This window comes from Ilyonectria robusta (genome assembly GCF_021365365.1).
Source record: "Ilyonectria robusta strain PMI_751 chromosome Unknown BGZ61scaffold_1, whole genome shotgun sequence".
NCBI classification, from domain to species: domain Eukaryota; kingdom Fungi; phylum Ascomycota; class Sordariomycetes; order Hypocreales; family Nectriaceae; genus Ilyonectria; species Ilyonectria robusta.
In genome coordinates, this window is record NW_025764435.1 from 3,253,607 (window position 1) to 3,272,895 (window position 19,289).

General features: G+C 55.3%; 5 protein-coding genes across 5 annotated transcripts; 1 reads left to right on the plus strand and 4 right to left on the minus strand.

Moving 5' to 3' along the window:
• Positions 1-119: 119 nt before the first annotated feature.
• BGZ61DRAFT_525858 (velvet factor-domain-containing protein) lies at positions 120-1,493 on the minus strand (the record flags this gene model as incomplete). Its single annotated transcript, XM_046252839.1, has 1 exon — positions 120-1,493. One exon carries the CDS (start codon positions 1,491-1,493, stop codon positions 120-122), a length of 1,374 nt encoding a protein of 457 aa, XP_046112571.1.
• A 2,922-nt stretch (positions 1,494-4,415) lies between these two features.
• On the plus strand, positions 4,416-5,294 carry BGZ61DRAFT_438988 (uncharacterized protein; the record flags this gene model as incomplete). Its single annotated transcript, XM_046244308.1, has 1 exon — positions 4,416-5,294. A coding segment is annotated over exon 1 (274 nt), but the record flags the coding sequence as incomplete, so codon positions are not given.
• A 3,272-nt stretch (positions 5,295-8,566) lies between these two features.
• BGZ61DRAFT_22516 (uncharacterized protein) lies at positions 8,567-9,406 on the minus strand. Its single transcript, XM_046238154.1, has one exon. It carries the CDS (start codon positions 9,150-9,152, stop codon positions 8,649-8,651), a length of 504 nt encoding a protein of 167 aa, XP_046112573.1. The 5' UTR covers positions 9,153-9,406; the 3' UTR covers positions 8,567-8,648.
• BGZ61DRAFT_471191 (uncharacterized protein) lies at positions 9,172-10,376 on the minus strand (the record flags this gene model as incomplete). The annotated part of the gene is made up of 2 exons (XM_046248180.1): positions 9,172-9,765; positions 9,822-10,376. 2 exons carry the CDS (start codon positions 10,374-10,376, stop codon positions 9,172-9,174), a joined length of 1,149 nt encoding a protein of 382 aa, XP_046112574.1.
• Positions 10,377-15,023: 4,647 nt separating this feature from the next.
• BGZ61DRAFT_337021 (ABC multidrug transporter Mdr1) lies at positions 15,024-19,141 on the minus strand (the record flags this gene model as incomplete). Its single annotated transcript, XM_046239018.1, has 3 exons — positions 15,024-16,684; positions 16,740-17,303; positions 17,353-19,141. The coding sequence occupies 3 exons, from the start codon at positions 19,139-19,141 to the stop codon at positions 15,024-15,026; spliced, it is 4,014 nt and encodes a 1,337-aa protein (XP_046112575.1).
• Positions 19,142-19,289: the final 148 nt, after the last annotated feature.

The following is a 19,289-nucleotide window of genomic DNA, read 5'->3' on the forward strand; positions in this document are numbered from 1 at the left end:
AAACTGTAAAACCATAAACAAACCCAATCCGATCACCAGTAGCTGCCCCAGTCATGTGTCTCCGAAACACGATTACCTTGCAACCTATCCAAACGCCCCGTAGCTCCCACCTCGAGTAGCTATTGTTGACCGGAAAGCCGTTGCCTTTTGCCATAAGAAGACGGGCCCCCTTCGTCTTGCTCCTGATCACTCAAGTCATCGTGGATCCTGGAATTTTTCGACCTGTCGTTGCCTTTCTTGATGGAGATGATACACCCTTGTTCCTTTAGTCGCTTTGTCAACTTCGTGCTAGCCTGCATTCCGGGAAAGTCTTTGGCGCTGAAGACGGTGAAGACGTTGGTGGTAGTTTCGATAAGAACCGGGAAATGCACCACATCGCTTGCACGAGAGGGGTCAATCATGACTAAACTGAATTTGAGACGAAATGCCCCTGGCGTCCGACAAGACAGATCAGGGAAGCAAAAAAAGCACCCCTCTTTTCCAAACTCGTCTTTTCCCACAAACGGCGCACCGACCAGAGAGCCCATGAGTCGTCGCTGTTGTCGGTATTCCTCGGGCATGAAAGCCGCATCCTGAGTCCCAGAATCATCATAAATCGAGCAAGTCATGATATAATGAGGATATTTTAGTCGTGCGTTAATCTCCGCTTTACTGAGGTAGATGCTGTTGATGGTGAGCTGAACGATAGGAGGTGGGTCAATAACCCTCCTGTCTCTCTCTCCAAAGCCACACGATCGTGCGGCTACCGGCTGCTGGCGAATTTCAAGGTTGTATTCAGCATCTAGTCCACTGGCACGCCTGTTGACAATGGCGCTTCGTTTTCCATCATCGCTAAGGAGGTTGGGAATGCTCATGTGGCGCGGTTTGGATGAGGAAGGGGAAACGGGGGGGCTACTAACGGCGGGCGCAAGTACCTTTGCGGTTGCAGCTGGGGGAGCTGGTTGGATGTCTGGGCGTTGGTCACCACGGGTATCGACAGCTGGAGGACGAGTGGGGAGTGCAGGTTGAGGTCCTGGGGTAGCCTGTTCTCGGGCAGGGTGCAAAATGCGTTGGCTCTGAAAAGTTGGCGGGTTGGAGCTTGGGGGAGGGGATAGAATAGGCGGGGTCTGGGCTGGATGTAGTCCATGGTGCCTTTGCTGGTCGACCACGATGGCTGAACCGTGGTGAGACGGCAGCCCAGGCGGCGGTGGAGGGCGTGAGGCGTGCGGAGTAGAGGTCGGCACATCGGGGCCCTGGTATAGAGGAGCAAGCCTCGGGTACTGTGAAGATTGCAGATGCGAGGGACCACGGCTCCCAGGCGCTCCGGATACCAGGCTCTCTGGAGGAGGCAATCGAATACTTTGGGGCGGTTGATTATAGATCTGGGGATGGTGATGGCCAGGATCGCGAGGCGGTTGGCGAGAATCGGGAGCCCAGGCAGGTGTATATGGACGAGCCATGGCTTCTGGGACACCAAAGCTGTTGGCAGCAGTCTCGACGGTGGTGGAGGACATGGACAGTGAGCCCTCAGGATGGGAGTATTGCCATCCAAGAAAAAAGTTGCATGCAAGAAGAAACAAATGTCCAGCTTAGGCGAGGTAAATGGCAGCTTGAATCGCTTGCATCGATTGAGCAAACTTACATGGGCAGGTTGACCCTATATGGTCACCCAGGTCGCATCCAATGAGGGGTGAGATCGGCCTACTTAAGGGACAGCGCGACGGGAAGCCCCAGCAGCCCACCTTCGTCCAAGGAATGCGGATGGGTCCACTGGGCGGGTGGTGGTTGTCGCAGGGCAGGGAACCAACAGAGACACCCTAAGCAGCCAGGGGGGGAGTGTGAAGCGAAAGCTGGAGAGACACGAGGAAGACCCTAACAGACCGGTCAAACCCTCAGTTGGGCCCCGATTGATGGCGCAGTGAGGCGGCGGCGGCGAGGGACCGAGAGTCAGAATCGAGATCCAAGGAAAGAGCTTGTGAGAGAAGCGGCTTTTGAGAGAGGCGGCGGCGGCGGCGGCTGGTCGACCCCAAAGACGGCCGGATTTGGTGTTTGCCGAGCCTTGTGGCGGCCAGATGCCACCAGGAAACGGGGCGGACGGAGCGAACTGGGCGCTTCAGGCGTGAGAGCAACGGACGAGACGTCAATGAATCCGTCTCACGCGAGACGGCGCATTCTTCCCGAGGTGGAGGACAGAGAGGCCCAGGTCGGTGGGTTCAAGTAGGGTGATGGCCGTAGCTGTAACTTAGGTACTGTGGTTGCGGAATTGAGGGGCGAGAAGATGAGAGCAACGGGAGGGCGTGTGTCGGCAGAGGGGCGAGGGGATCGATCAGCGCGGAGGGGCGTGGATTTGCTGTGCTGTGCTGTGCTGTGCTGTGCTGTGCTGTGCTTGTACACAGACACAATAAAGAAAAAGAAAGGAGAGCGTAGGATCGGAAGGGGTACGACGCAAAAGGGGCGGGATGTATGCAGGACGGCAGGCAAGCCAGAGCTTGGATGATGGCGATGGAAATGGTGATAGCAGAGGTGGAGGAGTGGGGGAGAGGGTGGAGGAGCCGGTAGCTGTAGCCCAAGCTCTCGTTCCAAATCGAAATCGGCCAGAAGACGAAGTGAGGCTTAGTAGCCAAGAGAGTGAGCCAAGCAGGACACGGCCGACAGGATACGCAAGGCCGCCTCGTGTGGGCTAGCCAGAGGCCTGAGTGCGAAATAGTGAATTGGAAAGGATGGAAGGGACGCGAAAGTTGGGACGAGGGTTAAGAACCTGAGCAACGAGGCCCGCCCAACTACAGCGGTAGTTGTCAGCGCACAGGTGGTTGTGTCTAGAGCATGCAGGCTGCGGGCTGCACTACGAGCGTCCGTGCGGTACGGACGGGAGTGCAGGGAGTAGGCTAGTAACAGGGAGGAGGCTAGTAATAGGGCGTGGGCGACCCAACCAGGCTGGAGGTAAAATCACAACGCTGTCCTCTCTCTTTTTGGAATTAATCGACTATGAGCTTCCCTGGGTACCCTTACCTCAGCTCCCATTAACCGAGTGACCCGGACTCTGATGAGCCAATAGGACATGCTCGAGTCAGTCCAAGCTTGGTTCTTTTGCCTGCCTGAAGAGTGCCAAAGTTCCTTGCGTCCAGTTCAACGAAACCTCGAGTAACCGGTTACCGGGGACGAAAGGGAAAGGAAAGGAAAAACGCTAACCCACCTGCCGGGTCAGGCAAAAGCAGTTAGTCAGTCGTTGGGAAACATTCCGTCATGAGGGCCTACGATGGTAGCGAGTTAATTACAAAGGGCACTCGCTGGTGTCCGTGGACGCGAGTGTGGCGCTATTGGATGCCATGCCCACGCCACCACCATCATCCACAGCTTTGCAGCCAAGGATCTCAAATCTCCAGCCCGGTGACCGGCCGGCTGAGCGAAGAAAGGCCCCGGGAGTGGTCTAGTCTGCCCTATGGCTCAATCATCGACAAAAAGTGAATCTGCGGGTGGTAAATTACTGAACAGAGTGGGTGGGCAGGATGCTCCCTCCTCGCCCCTCCTGTGCCTCACTCGCCGCCATGTTTTGTTGGCGCTTTGACAATCCTACATGCTTGGCTACCTCGACCCAAGAATTCTAAGCAGGGTAGCTACATTGTACGGTTCTATGAAAACCGCGACCAGGCCAGGCTGGCGAGTTGATCCGCATGCATGGCTGATAGTCCCAGGTCAAGCCTGTTTGGGACGGAGCCAAAGGGAATGAGGTGACCATGCCACTTTGGTTATACGCTCCTGGGGGCTTCACACACTCCCGGCGAACTCGCCCAGGGGGTATGGGACAGATGTTGGTCGTGGATCCATGGTGGTGGTTTGACGGCGGTGGTCAAGGTCACAGGTTACAGTGGTGGGGGCGTACACCTGTGTGTAGCATGGTTGACGTTGATGACACCGGATTGACAGGTGGTTACGCAAGTCCACATGCGCATTCATGCACATATACATGTGGTCGTGTGCACTCACATCGAGCTATGATAGTTGCGAGTCTATGCGCGTATTCTAAACAATTCCCTACCTACCTTTACCTACCTAGGTAGTTGCAACCTTGTGGAAGGGACGGGTAGAGGAGGCTATATTTGGATCGATGTTGCTGAACTGAGCCGAATTTGCATGGCCCCGAGATAGGCAGCTCGCTCTTGCCGCCTGCACCTCCCTTACAGACAGGGAGGTCAGCAAGCGAGTACACCCCGCTGATCCCGGGCCTCAGGTACCAACGAACTGGCAACCTCCAACCCACAACTCTCCCTACCTTGCATCGCTGCATCACCGTACCACCACCAAACCTGTCGTGCCCTACCAACACATTGTGCTCATCGTTGCGTCATGGCAATCCCGGTCCCTGCATTTCCATCTCCCGTTCGCCCAGACTCCCAGCTTGCTGGACTCGATGGGAATCGCTTCGATGCCGCCGGTCGGTTAGCCGCACCTCATTGTGGAGCGAAATCTCACGGACTCAAAGCACTTGTTAGATGGAACATGGCGGACGGTTTAGACATGACCCATCGCACGAGGCACATCACAGCATCCATGGCCTCTCAATTCTCACCATTGTGCTGACTGCTAGATCTGCCACGTTCACACCGTCTCCACGAGCGAGCCCACCCTCCCAACGTTTGTTGCCAGTCAACCCCGGCTCCCAGTCACCGCCAGCCTCAAAGTACAGCATCCATCTCAAATCTCTCCTCCCCTCCCCGCCCAGCTGCCTCCGATCGGATCCTGACCCGGCTATCTGGGCTGGTCTAGCGTACCATTGGCGCATTGTTCACCAAGGCTTCTGGGCGAGATGTCTCTTCCCTCTTTCACCAGTGCGTGGCGTTTTCAGCCCCTCACACGGCACAAGTCATCCACCACCTGCAATTGCACAACAATGTGACGAACCGCTGTGCCTTTTTGTTTTCACAGACTCGACCATAACTCCAAGCAATCGATAACCTAGCCCGAGTTGCCGACTCTCTACTGCTCATCAATTACCGAGAACGATGCCGGTACCGAGAACGATTCCCGATCCTAAATTCTCTGAGAACTACAAGTCGGGTGGGCTCAGGTTTGTTGACCATGACCATTCGTTCATTGCTTTTGGTATTTGGGATTCGGACCCTGGACCGCCTAAAATACCCCGCCTGGCGTTCCGTGCCGTCTTTGGTCATTGGCCATATGCTTCTTGGGTGCTGGCGGACGGCCGGGGATGGATCCGGCCGAGTCTGATTCGACAGCGGGATCGATGAAGCGCAGGGGATGCTTGTCCGACTAACAGTAGCGCCCGCGACCAGGCCGTTCGTTTCTCTGAACCCCACACCACAATATCAACCCTCGATCAAGGTGCCAACACGCGTTGGCCTCGGTTCTGTATTTCAATCCCCTGGTTGCATGATGTGGCTGGGTTTTGCAAGCTGAAACCTCCCCGCTGGACACCGGCCGCTGGACGCCGGACGCCGCAGGTTCAAACTTGAATATTGCCGCCGCCCACCAGGGCCGAGAAGCAAGTATCAGCACAGCATCGTCCGATGTGGGTGTCGCTGCCACGTTCTGATTAGCGGTGCTGCAGAGCACTCTCCCGCTCAGACTGGCGCCTTGGCCCGATCCAGCCAGCTGCTGTGATTGCGACGTTGCTGGCGTTGTGGGCATTTTCCCCACGTTACACGAGACGAAGCCCGTCATCATCTGGTTCACGGCCCACGCTTCCGATGCAGCTTGGGTTGATCTGCTCGCCGGCACTGACTGGGTTCAGTGAAATCCAGCAGAGCCAATCCTCAATCCAACGCAAGGGAGCTATGCAGGCCTGATCCTCACCGCTTTCTTTGCAAATCATGCGTGGCCATGGCCCATTCATTCCCACGTTTCGGGTACGCGAGTTAGCTGCGACCTGGGGACTGCGACCTGGAGAGACGCGAATAGAGAGTAGCCGCCATCATCTCCCATCCCCGCCGCCATCAAGCTAGCAAAGAGGATCAGGCAAGGAGATCGCGCTCAAGCAGCCACGCTCGGCCCAGACTATTGACAAGGCACGCTACTTTCCGGCCTCGCCTCAGTCGATCCTGAGGCTTGCTGTTAGCCACCTGCTAGCTCTGGACCCCTAGTGCTCTTTGCACGAGGTTATTTTGTTCATGGAGGACGAGGTAGGGTGGATGAGCAGCCGCACCGCATCACTAGGTCCGTCCCCGGGCAAACTATCCTGGGAGGTGAGCGCCATGGACCCGGACCGTGGATGATGATCAGCCGGCATCAGCATGCACTGACAGCATGGCCCTGACCTGCAGTTGACTCTCAGTGGTGCATCTTGGTTCGTCACCAAGCATCCATGCTAGCAGCTGGGGGATCAGTGTGGTGGATCGACGAAACCAAGTCAAGCCTCCACCAGACCATTTCCCCAGTCGCCCGCTCGCAGTCTGATGCAGGCCATTACGGGCGTTTGTGATGCCAAATCCGCCCGCTGCAACGGGTGGGAAGACCGCCGAGTTATCGCAGCAGTTCCGCCATATCAACAGCCGAGGCCGCCCTGTTAAAATCGATGATGCATATGACATCTGACGGGGCCATAGCGAATGCTCGCAGCTCGTATTGGCCCAGACGTGGCAACAAGGCCGTTTCCTCATGCAACAACATCCCGCGCCTCTCAGCCAGCCCCAACTTTTGATTGGTGTTGAGTGCGTGAATTATTCGATCGGCCTGTAACAATGGTTGAGTTGTCGAGGGTGCGGTGGACTAAAAGAAAAATGTCTTAGGTTCACTCGTCGTCATTCCCCGTCATGCGATGACAACAGCCCCATCCTGCGTTGATAACCCCCCTCCCCCCTCTTCCCCCGCTTTGGGCGTGCTGCAGTAGTATCCATCTCGAGGGCTAGCGATCTTTCGTTTTCCCAGCCCGTTGTTGGGTCAGGTACGAGTATATCGCCATCAGACATACGCCCCTAGCTGAGAAGCCTACCCTCTCGATTCCTCCTTCCTGCTAGCTTGAATAGCAGCGTAGGTCATGATTCCGCTTTGACATAAGCTTATCAGGTCCCTACCACTGCGCTGGTCATACGCCATGTCGAGAAAGCCACAAGTGATCAGACGGGGACCGGGGCTGATCCGAAGGCTGTCCCGGCTCGACGTATCTGTAGTCGACCCAACCGCACAAGTTCAGATGCGCCGCTTTTTTATCCATTGAGAGTTGCCGTGGAGTGAGTGTGATTGCGCGTCACAGACGCCCCTCTAACCTAAGACTGGCTGGATGCGAATCAAGGGCTTCTTCTCTCCTCTTGTTTACTCGCAGCCCGACGAATTAGAAGATACCTGGACTAATCCGCCAGGTGTTCCTCAATCATCTTTCACTCTGGTGACTGTTCGGACAGGTCGGGTGAGGGCACATCTCAATGGGAAGCTTGGACTCGTCGGTCTTGATGCAGTCTCAGCCAATATAAGCAGAGTTACACAACATTAGGTCAAGGTAGCCCGGGCACGAAACAGTTAGACGGTGTGTGTTACATTCATCCGAGGCGTGACAGGTGTCCTTTCCGTCAATCTTCACCTGGTGCGTTCACCTCGAGGGGGCTCGGGCCGAGATGGCAAGCTTCCCGTTCACCCCACGCTGCCATCACCAACCAGATATACCAAATATAGTCAACCACGTAGGCGTGTGTGCACCGTGGCATTAATGATCAATTCTCTCCATCGCTCAGAGGTATCCCCGTCATCAACCCGGGACACGGTTCCCTGTCTCTCGATGTTGCCGCGTTACTTCTGTCCAACTGCCGTGCCGATGGTACACCGAGCCGGGGACTTGCTTCCAATATTCCATCAAGGAAACATCCCGGGCCGCTAATTCAAGAGTGCGGGAGACTAATTCCTCACCGGCATGCACGTCATGCACCTTTATCCGAATACTGCTAGGTTCGCTCAGATTGACAAAATCTTCCCATTTGCTGCTGCCCAAGAAATCGAAACCCAAACATGAGGCCTTTTTACTATGATGCTAGGATCAAGTATCGGTCCGCATTCGCGTCGTGGACTTCTCGGCGAGATACGATTTATGCATGCTCGCAATATTCTCTCGTAATCTATGCCCACAATGGAAGTGGCAGGCTTGCAAGGCTCCTCAGCTGGTCCCTGCTCCGTCGGCCCCAACAACCGACCGAACCTATCTAACATTTGAGAAAATGCCACGATAAAGGCTGCGGCACAGCTTATGAGATCAGCCGGAAGATCGTTCCGACAGCCAGTGGCGGATGTCCAGCGGCGGATGTCCAGCCACCAACATCCCACTAGGAACGGAAATATGGTGTCAGTGCTACATTGGTGCGGCTCGTTTGGGTAGCAAGAGAACTCAGCCGAGCAACTGGTCGAATAGGCTGTAGTTCTTGCAGTGCCATGCTGGCTAATCTCACTCTTTACGCGAACTTCGAAACGGCACGGTAGACAATGAAAAGGGAAAACTCCTTCCTCATACGAGTCAACATGCAGAAGTAGGAAGGTGAGGGAATTAGTGTCTACTTTGTACTGGGAAATAAAGACAGAGTGATTGAGTGAGCTGTTTTGGTTTACGTGTTCAAGACTCACACAACGTCACATCATAAAACCGCATCACACAAAACAGGAATGATTTAAACTTGTTTTGTTCAGTAGCTCATTGGCCTAGGCCATCTACCCATCACAGATTCTTCTGCGTTTCATCTCCATACAGAGGTCGTATATGTTCCATCTGTAAAGGCCCTCCAGGCACGGAGGCTATTCCATCCGTCCTTGGCCGCGTCCCACAGCTTGCGCCGTACTATTCCTCCATCCTCTGTGTTAGGATGTCCATGCGTTGAAATGGAGATCTTTGCCAACCCAAAATGCAAACTCCGGGCTGTGCTCGCTTTTGACAATTGAATCCGTCTAATACCGGAACTAAAAAATAATGATTGATGTACCTCCCGTCCGAGATTAAAAATGGTAATATAACCGAGTATTCCATCGCGGCCGTATAAGACAAGCACCGTGATAGTGGTGTAAAAAGAAATATGCCGAGGAAACTGGGTGAGGGTATCAGAGTCGTGAATATATACCAATGGTCGTATCGAAAAGAAAAGGCAGATCCAAAATGAAGGAAGATCTGCAGGCGTCGCGATTAAAAGTGATAATATGAGGGTCCTCGTCGAAGGGCCGTAAAGGAACGAGCCGCGGACCGCCATGTTTTGCAAAGGAATCCGTCTATAACAGAGTGTTGATGAGGGCAGCTCCCACGACCGAGGTGATCATGCCTGTCCAAGAGGGCATGAAAATGGAGCTGGCAGATGCTGTCGCCTCAGCGAGACTGCCGTTGACGAAATTGAGGCCACATATTGTGTTAACCTGCCTGGCTGCGTCTACGTACGTATTGGAGATGGGTTGGGATCGATCGGCTGAGGCAGTGTGAAAGATAGCCATAGTCTCTTGGACACACCAGCTGCACGCGGGAACGGTGCTGCCAGGAAGCGTAAGATTGTATGGGAGGTAGTAAAAGTAGGCGTTGGAGGCGGTGGTAAGGTTGGTGACAGCATTTGCGTAACAATACATGTCGTCATCAGGGTCCTGGAGGCAAGTAGCCTGATACATCATTTCGTAGGCCTGGAGACCGAAGAGGAACTGCTTAACGACACTGTCGCCGTTGTTGTATTCCTTCTTGCAGTTCGCCTCTGCTGTCAGATTCGCGGCGGCGGCGTCAAAGAACTCGGTGCAGTAGGTGACGTTGGCGGCGCAGGTGGCATCCAGGACTCTGACGACACTAAGTAGCTGCTTCTGGGCGTTGAAGAAACCCTGAGATGTCTGATCTCGAGTTAGGATTTATAGCATGACGCAGTGGATATATAGTGGGAGCTTACCTGGAGCATCATGGAGAGAGGATAGCAGGCCTCGTACGAAGGATCAGCGAGAACGCCATCGAGGAAGGTAGGGCAGTTGCTGTCGGCATCGGTGTTCAATTCGCCATCGAGATCTCCATCAAAGGCCTCGGGAAGGGGTGAAGAAGTGACATCGGCTGTCGAGGTGGCTTCGGAGTCGGTGATGGAGATGGTAAGGGTGGTGACGGTTGCGATAGCCTTGTCCTTGGATTCAGATTCGGTTGTGGCTTTGGCCGAACTCGAGGTCTTGGTTGAGGTCTTTGTTGCAGTCTTGGTCTTGGTGGTCTCTTCGTCGTCGCTTGCTGCTGAGTCTGCACGCTTCCACAGTTGGTCTTGGACGGATGTGTCGTGTATCGCTCGGGGGTTCGAGGCCTCCGAACCGGCGAGATCGATCGCACGGCGAACCCGGATGCGGGGGTGGTGTGTCTCAGTCCGGGCCAGAGTTCCTGAGGCGAGACAAGCTACAACGAGCAGCAGGCCCAAGGAAAATCGAAGGCTGGGGCGAGTGATGCGGGATGGGGGAGCCGAAGTGGCCATGGTAACGAATGACGAGACGAAAAGTCGCCCAACTAGATTGAGATGAAGATGAGAGAGAAAATGCGCCTGTCTTGGGCGCGTTCAGCAACAGCTTTGGGCGGTCCTGGTAGTGGCAGCTGGCTGGGCTGGGATGGGCGAGATTGCTGCGTGTTTCACCACGATGGACCCAGTCGACGGTATAGGGAGCGTGGTTGGCTCAACAGGTAACAGTTCAGCACAGACAGGCAGCCGAACAAAAAATAGAAGCCGACAGGTCGAGACGATGAGGGGTGTCGGTGTTTTATGTTACGAGACAACGCCGGATGTCGTCAAGGCCGAGGTGTCATAACCCGTCTTTGAGGTGAAGAACACGAGCCCTCGAGGGGAGATTGTGCCAGGCGATAGATGGCGGCTCAAATGAATGAGAACCAACCGCGTGCGTGACCGGCCAGACGAAGAGCAATTCCGATGTCGACCACGATGGCGGTATTTAGCGGCCAAGAGACTGGATTGGTCGAGACCGAAGGAGAACGAGAGCAGCTGAGATGTGGTCGTCCGAGGTGGTTGGCAGCGAGGCTCGCACGCAGGTCGGGGCCGTTGTCTCGGCGGCCGGGTGGGCTGAGTCGAGGCCTCGATCAACGACGATCAAGGAGTAAGAGAGAGGATTGGAGACAAGGCCAAAGGAGCGAAGCAGATGTCTCGGCAGAGGGCGTGATGGGTCGAGCACGTCGGGACTGGGCTTAACGAGGGATCGTCAAGGCGAGTGAGGTCGAGAACGAGCGGGCCCAGGAGGAATGATCGTCGGCGGCTCTGGGCAACGGTGCGCGAGATAGAAAGGAGCAAAGATGGGCAACAGGCGGGCAAGTGGAGGAAATAACATCAACCGAGTCCCCAAGCCCAGGAACGACAACTAGGCCAAGCACTAGACGGCCGGACCCAGAGGACGCACTGGTCGTGGGTGGGCCGGGGATTGAAGACGGGGATAGAGACCAGGGTCAGGCTGCATGTGGGTGTGTGGGTGGACCACGCAATCAGGGACCGCATCAAGCGGGAAGATAATTGCTGACCAGCGCGCCAGCTTGAAGAGGCAGCACTATCCAACCCCAGCCCGAATCGAGAACAGCCATGGCGCGGCATTGGAGCATGACTGGGCAAAGGAGGCGGAGGGCGACCCCAGCCAAAGAACAAGGGCATCCTCCGAAAGCCAGGGTCCCTGGAAGTGAGCTGGTGGTCACCTACCGTCCCGGGGCGCGGCTATCTGCGTTCCTAGGTACGCATGTAGCACGGCGTGGTGATCAGTTCCGCTGGCGTGGCAGGTGAGCGGTGGGGGACGCGTTGAGGTTGCTGGAGATGGTTGGTCGCGGGGTGAATATCCACGGTGCTTGAGGTAATAGCGGTCGGTGTTGGCGGCGGTGGTACACAACGGTAGTGGCAGCAACGGTGGACGTTGGTTAGGTAGGTAGGTAGGCACCTAGTGGGGGGGCACCTAGTGGGGGGGCACCTGCCGCTGGTACCTGACTACCGACAACCACTAGCAAGAGCCTACGGCCGTAGCACCTGCACTGTGTCCCAATTGTGCGTTACTAGCAACGCGGGTGGCCGTAGTGTGGGTCTTCCCTCCCCTTCTGGCCTTCTGGGGCTCTGGTGGGTTGCAGTAGACTAGCGCTACGCTTTATTGACTGGGCCGCTGGGGTGCTTCCTTGCTTTCTTGCTCGCTCCTGCCAGTCGGGTCCCCTCTTTCGGATTCCCCGTCGCGCTCTATATTCAGTACTCCCGTACCACGCAGTCGACTCCTCTCGAGGAACGCGACATCCAGCAGCGGCACAGTTGCTAACCCAAATGCGACCCTACGGCAGTTAAGCTTTCATCCGCGCCCTCGGCCGTTGCTTGATCCGCGGTTCTGATTCCACGGCACGCAGGCGCGCCATTATTTGCTGGCAGCCAACCGAACCATCTAGATGACAACTCGCCATCGGATTGGACGGACCCGGACATGAGAAGCCAGAGATGACATCTCGTCTCTCCAGGATGAATGGAGGGATAATAACGCCTAGATGGAGGCAGGAGGTCATTTAGATTTGCCAATTAACCAAAGAGGACAAATGGGCAGAAACCAAAACGCCATGGATGCCATTTTCGTGATTTCCTCCTCCAAACCAACCTGCCCGATCCAAGTCAGCAGCGCTAGAAGCTGCGAGATCGGTTTCCCGCCCAGCGTCTAGACTCGCGGAGCTCTTGGCCAGCCATGCCAGAGACCGGGCTTGTTGAGTAGGGCTTATTGTTAACGCATCTTGGCACAAGGGCCAGCGCATACATGCACTGCATCCCCGCCCTGTGGTAATATGCACGGCGTTCCCAAGTTGGTCCCTGCAGCTGCCTGCCCTTTTCCTCTGCTGGCCATGGCGATTATGCAGTGCGACTCTGGATGGGCGAGAGAGGGAATTTTCACATTGTACTACTTGAATCTTTTCTTCGGTGCAGCATGGAAATCCTACCTTACATTCTGGGCGACGCTTGTCGTCGTTCCGTGCTCCTTCATGCGCCATGGGACACTAACATCCCACGCATTACAGCTATTTCGCGCAGGCCGAAATGAGACACACGTGGGCGGAGGATAAGTTACCCACCAGAACAGCAGAAGAATGTGAGAAGAAGAGAGTTGAGAATCAGAGAATCATTAGGAAGCCACGAAGCAAGACAGATTTAATTTAGCTTCAGCCTCCTTTGTCGTGCTTGATTGCTATTTCGACTTTCGCCAGCACCACGCCTTCACTCCACAAGACAACTAGTCCAAGTTGGGAACCAATATTGCATCGTGGTTGCGCGTGATGCAGAAGTTCCCGGGCGCCCCCGACCTTGTTTTGTTTCTTCACCATGCAGCAGACACCGGGCGACGGCATTTGGGAGCAATCGGGGGCCATCAGCCCACACAATACGCGCAATGGTGCTCCGGAGCGCATCAAACAAAAATACACGCAAGTACTGTACATGGGAGAAACGGGAGGGCCACGCAGGATAGGGGGGGGGGGAGCCCGAGGCCACCGACGCGCTCCCACCGTGGCCGTCAAATCTCGCTTGGTCGGAGCAAAAGCAGCCACCATGCCACCAAGACAAATCGCCATTGGCTTCCACGCCCGACTCCATGTTAGACTCCATGTTCAATTGCTGGTGGCCTGGGATCCCCTGTCTGTCCGGAGCCCGTCTCCCCCAGCATCTGGCAGGATCGTTTCCTCGTCGGCAGGTGTTGGCTTGTCTATTTGCCAGTCAAGACTTGGATGTTTCTCTGTGAAGCCGGCCGGCTACGTGGGTTGCGTCAACCATGGCTTCTCGTCCCATATCTGCCCGTCTGCAAAAGCCCACTCTCGTCGCCTCAGTCTCACCGTTTGTCTTCAGCTTCAGGTAGCTCTGCCGCGCGGACTATGCCTCCCATCTCCCTATAGTACGCGGCTCTGATGGGGCACGTCGACTCTCGCCGTAGCCCTTCCGGTGAGCGCCCGTCACCTCTAGTTTTCACTGACACCAAGCCTCGAGAATGCCGCTGTGGAACCATCAAAGGCGGCCGGTCTCTTCTTGGTCCTCATGATCCAACTCCCGCGCAACCCGCTCTGTCCGCGTAACCCAGATGCCATGTACGGTACTCCAGGCCGTCGACTCCATCCGCAAGTCCGGGTCCGTCGCCGCGCGCCTCCACAGAGACAGCTAACAGCTAACCTCAAAGCCGGCCAATCGCCAGTCATGTTCCCCTGCCAAGACTCCCATCGTCTCCATCATCACCACCACAGCTCGATCGTATTTCCTTTTTGACGCCATCCGTTCGCCTTCTGCACGTGTAGCTCGCAACCCCGGGCTTGCCTTAACCTACCTCGTCCACAATAGAGGTAATCACACCTGAGCACACTTGCGAGAGGCGTGCCGCCGCCGCGTCTAGGCCTAAGACATCATCCCCCCTTCGGAATAGGGACAGCGGCGTTCTATATCCAGCATGTCCCCGTGGCCAGCCGCCAGCCGCCAGCCCGCATGTCTTCTTTTCTTCGCCGCGCCACCCAAGGCCTTCTTCCAATCTCGCTCTGCGTTGTGGCGCCTGCCTTGGTCTTGCCTCCATGCGTAGTGTCTGTTATAGTATCAGCCTCATCTACCACTCATCACCCAGCAGCTGTCTCTGTCTTCCGTCTTTTCCGAGTGCTCGTATTCTAGACTGTCATAATATCTTGGCAGCGACTTTGACTTTGACATCTACCTGACTGTCTACGTACTATTACGTATATTCCGCCAAGAGTCGAGAGCCAAGAGTCGGCGCAACTATCAGCCTGATCCATCCGACTCAGCCAGTAGGGGGTGTTGGTGTTCATCGCACACATCTAAAACGCAATTTGCAAAATCTTTGTTCAATTTCGAGCGGCGTCGATATATAATAAGAGGTAATGTACAAAGAAGACATTACATGAGTGTAGAGATTGGCAGCCTCGCGTCGCGATGGTACTCGCCTGATCTATGTATAAAAAAGTATCCATCCATCCCTTAACGCCATCCAATGCGAAAGTGTTTCCCAGACTTTTGTCCTATTGGATAACCATGCAATAATAAATCACAAGCTATTACCGCCCAAGAGGATTCCTCATGGCATCCCCGTCATCCGCATCCGGGAGACTGGCACTGCCCCACGCCATCTTAATGCTTCTCGAGGGACTGCAGGTTGACAAGCTCTGCGTATCGTCCATTCTTCTTCATGAGCTCTGAATGAGTTCCTTGCTCCACGATGCGGCCTTGGTCGAACACGTAAATCACATCCGCCTTCTGGATCGTGCTGAGACGGTGGGCCACGGCAATTGTCGTCCGGCCCTTGGCCGCCTTGTCCAGCGCCGCTTGCACCACATGTTCCGACTCTGAGTCCAGTGCGGACGTCGCTTCGTCGAGCAGGAGGATCTTGGGGTCTCGGATCAGCGCACGGGCAATAGCAATACGCTGCTTCTGACCACCCGACAACAGAGCACCCTTGCTACCCACGACAGTGTTGAAGCCATCCGGCAGGGACACGATGAAGTCATAGATGTTGGCCTCGCGGCAAGCAAACTCGATGGCCGAATCCGGGACGTTTTCGACTGGCGTTCCCAGAAGGATGTTTTCTCTGATGCTTCCCTGGTACAAAGTCGGTTCCTGGCTCACGAGGGCAATGTGCGATCGGTAGTCGTTGACGTTCAGCCCGCTGATCTCATGCCCATCAATAAAAATTCCACCAGAAAGGGGATCGTAAAAGCGCTCCAGAAGAGCAATCGTAGTACTCTTGCCGCAGCCAGATGCTCCCACCAGAGCCACGTATTGTCCAGGTCGGACCGTGAGGTTGAGACCGCGGAGCACAGGCTGCTCCGGTCGGGTTGGGTAGCGGAAGTGAACGTCCCGGAACTCAAGGGTACCATCAACTTCCGGCAAGCGCTCACCCTCGTCCGACCAGGTGTCCACGACGGGCTGTCTATCAAACAGCCTCTTCAGCTCACCTGCAGCATGGTATGCCTTGCCCATGTCGGGGGCAAAGGAGAAGATGGTACCCGCAGACTGGGCACCAAAGATGATAGCCATGAAGCATAGGAAGAATTGGAACATGCCGTACTCGTACTTGGCAATAAGGGTGCCGCCATACCAGAAACCAAGCGCGAAGCAAAGGAAGAGAAGAGACTGTGAGGCGGCGTACAAGAGCGACGACTTCATCACGGAGATCAGACTGCGGCGCTGTTGCTCGGCAAGAGATGCCTTATACTGGCCCAGGATGTCGTGTTCGCGAGTCAAGGAAGCGACAGTTCGAATGGCAGAGATAGCTTCCGAGGCAAAGGTCGCCGAGGAATCGTAGGCAGCCTTTGACCGCCGTTGGAAGTGTGCCAACATCCAGAAACGGAAGAAACCAGTTCCCAGCAAGACCGGGATAGTCGAAATGCACACAAGGGAGAGCTTCCATCCGATGGCCAGTGCCAAGGCACACGCAGAGATGAGAGTCGTCATGACCATCAGCACTGTCCCCAGGGTCACACCGCTCAGACCAGCAACGTGAGTGGTCTCGGTTGAGAGGAACGAGGTCAAGGCACCAGCGGTATTCTCGTCTTTGTCAAAGAACGCAACATCCTGTCGAAGCATGGTGCGGAAGGCGCGGTCTCGAACTCGGTGGATAAGTCGTTCAGAGCACTTGGCGAACAAGACACCTTGGATCACGAATGCCAGGAACTGAACGAATGCCAGCATCACATACATGGCACTCCAGAAGTCCGAATCCTTCTTCATTTGGTGACGATTCTCGGGGGTGACTGGTACAGACAAGGTGACGATCTCCTTGGCAAAGAACACTATAAAATGTCAGTCAGTGGTGCTGCATTGGAGTATGACGGGGAATGAACTTACCAGCCTGTGTGGGATTTCCACCTCCGCAGACGGCAGAGAAGACCAGACCAATCAGCATAAACTTCCATTCAGGAGCATTGAAAGAAGCAATTAGCTTCACCAACGTCCACAGTGTGTACTTTTCCTCCTCTTCAGCCTTGCGATTCTGGAGGGCAACACTGGACGCGGACTTGGTTGTTGTGGAGCGGTCAAGCTTGGCAGCAATGTCGTCATCGGGATCAGCCAGGACGAGGCCATCCTTTGTTGACATCTTTCGAATAAGAGTCAAATCCTCCTCGTCGAGTTTGGCTTGCTCCTCGGCAGTTAATTTCTCGGCAGCAGCGATATTCTGCGCGGACACGAGCTTGAAGTAGGCGCCTCGCTTCTCAAGGAGTTCGTTGTGCGTTCCTTGTTCGACAATACGACCCTCGGTCATGACAACGATATTGTGTGCATCTCTGATAGTGGATAATCGGTGAGCAATGGTAATGGTGGTACGTCCTTCAGAAGCCACCTCCAGGGCAGCCTGCACCACGCCTTCAGACTTGGTATCGAGTGCTGATGTAGCCTCATCCAGAAGTAGAACTGCAACAGTGTTAGTAGGGATATCAGAATATTTAGAAGAAGAACTTACTCTTGGGGTCCGAAACAACGGCTCTGGCAATCGCAATGCGCTGCTTCTGGCCACCAGATAGGAGAAATCCTCGCTCACCCACGTTGGTTTCATAACCTTCTGGGAGAGCGGAGACAAAATCGTGGGCGTTGGCCTTCTTGGCTGCTTCGATGACAAGTTCCCGTTGCTTTTCCTCGCTCTCGTTCTCGTGAGCGGTACCGATAAGTCCGTGTCGAATGTTGTGGTAGATGGTAGTGCCGAACAGGGTGGGTTCCTGGCTCACCAAAGCCATCTGCTGGCGCATCCACCGCAAGTTAAGCTTGCTGATGTCGTGTCCGTCGAGATAGACATTGCCCTCGACAGGATCGTAGAATCGCTCGACCAAGCCAACAATTGTGCTCTTACCGGACCCAGACGCACCAACCAGAGCAGTAGTCTTACCGGCAGGGATTTCGAGGCTGACGTCATTCATGACAACTACATCAGGCCGAGAAGGGTAAATATGCTTGATGTTGGCCAATCGAATAGTACCCTCGAGATGGTCAAGCTTCTCACCCTCATCATCGGTAGGGTTCAGGGGCGACACGCGATCAATGGTATTGAAGATCTTGGCAGCGGCGGCAACAGCATTGGTGAAGGCTTGCATGTTGGGGGCGACGTTCCCCAGATTGAAAGCACCAATCATGACGGACATGAGGATGGTCAGAACATTAGACAGAGATGTATCTCCGTCAACCAAGAACTTGCTACCCTGCCAGAACGCCAGGCCGTAGTTGAGGTACAGAACCATCATCATGCCGGCAATCATGCAGGAGAGGGCACCCTTAACACGGAAGCCAAAAAACTCGGCCCTCTTAAGATGGTCATCGTACTGCTTGGCGAGACGGTCCTGGGTACCAAACGCGACGGCATTACGGATCGAACTAATGACTTCGTCGGCCAAACTACCGCCGATAGCGTACGCCTCCAGGTTTTGCTTGTTGTACCTGAGGATAAAGGCGGAACCGCTGCCCATGTTGATAAGAAGGGCGATGACGGTAGAGAACAGGATCAACGTCAGCTTCCAGTATTTAATGAAGCCGATGACAAAGGCTGAGACGAAGGTGGCGACGGCGGCAAGGGTGAGGGAGACCTTCTCGGAGATGCCATCCTGGATGAGGTTGGTATCAGAAGTGATGCGGGTGGTGACCTCGCCGGCACCGAGCTTGTCGAAGAAGCCAATGTTCTGGCGCATGCAGCTCTCGAGGTAGTGCTCACGGATCTTGGCGCTGATATGCTCGCCGGTATAGATGAAGCCGACGGTGCAGATATAGGTAGTAACAAATTCGCCGACGGCCAGGTAAATAAAGTACAGGACAAAATGGGACAGTTCGCTGGTAAACTCGTGGTACGTCTTGAGGCCCGTGAAGTAGTCCTGGAAAATGCCCTGCAGGTTACCGAAAATGACCGTCATGAGAGGGAGAGCGGCGCCGGCACCGATGGCGCAGATGGAGGAGAAGAATATGATGATGATATCATTGCGGGATGCGTAGCGGTACAAGACAGCGACGCCTTGCTTGACTTCGGGGCTGATGACCTGGCGGCGCAGTATTTCAGCTTGGTCGGGAGGCAGATGAGCATACAGGTCGTCGGAGGATGGTCCCTTGGGCGGCGACACGACCTGTGAGTCGGCCTTTTGCAGGGCGAGCTTCTCGGGGTCGGCGTTCGATTCCTTGGCGGGACGAGCTACGTCGACCTCGGTCGAATCGCCTCGGCTGGAGGGCGGCGAGCGGTCGGCGCCGGAGTTCTTCTCTGATGATTCGGCGGCCATTGCGGAGGGAAGGGTTGAGGTCCGGCCGTGAGACGGGAGGCCGTTGGCCCGAAAGGCAACGCAGGATTCGCGGGACGGTTTGTGGAGAATGCGCTCGCGAAGTTGAGCGGGCGAACCCGACGGTTCAAATATGCGTGGTTAAGACGAG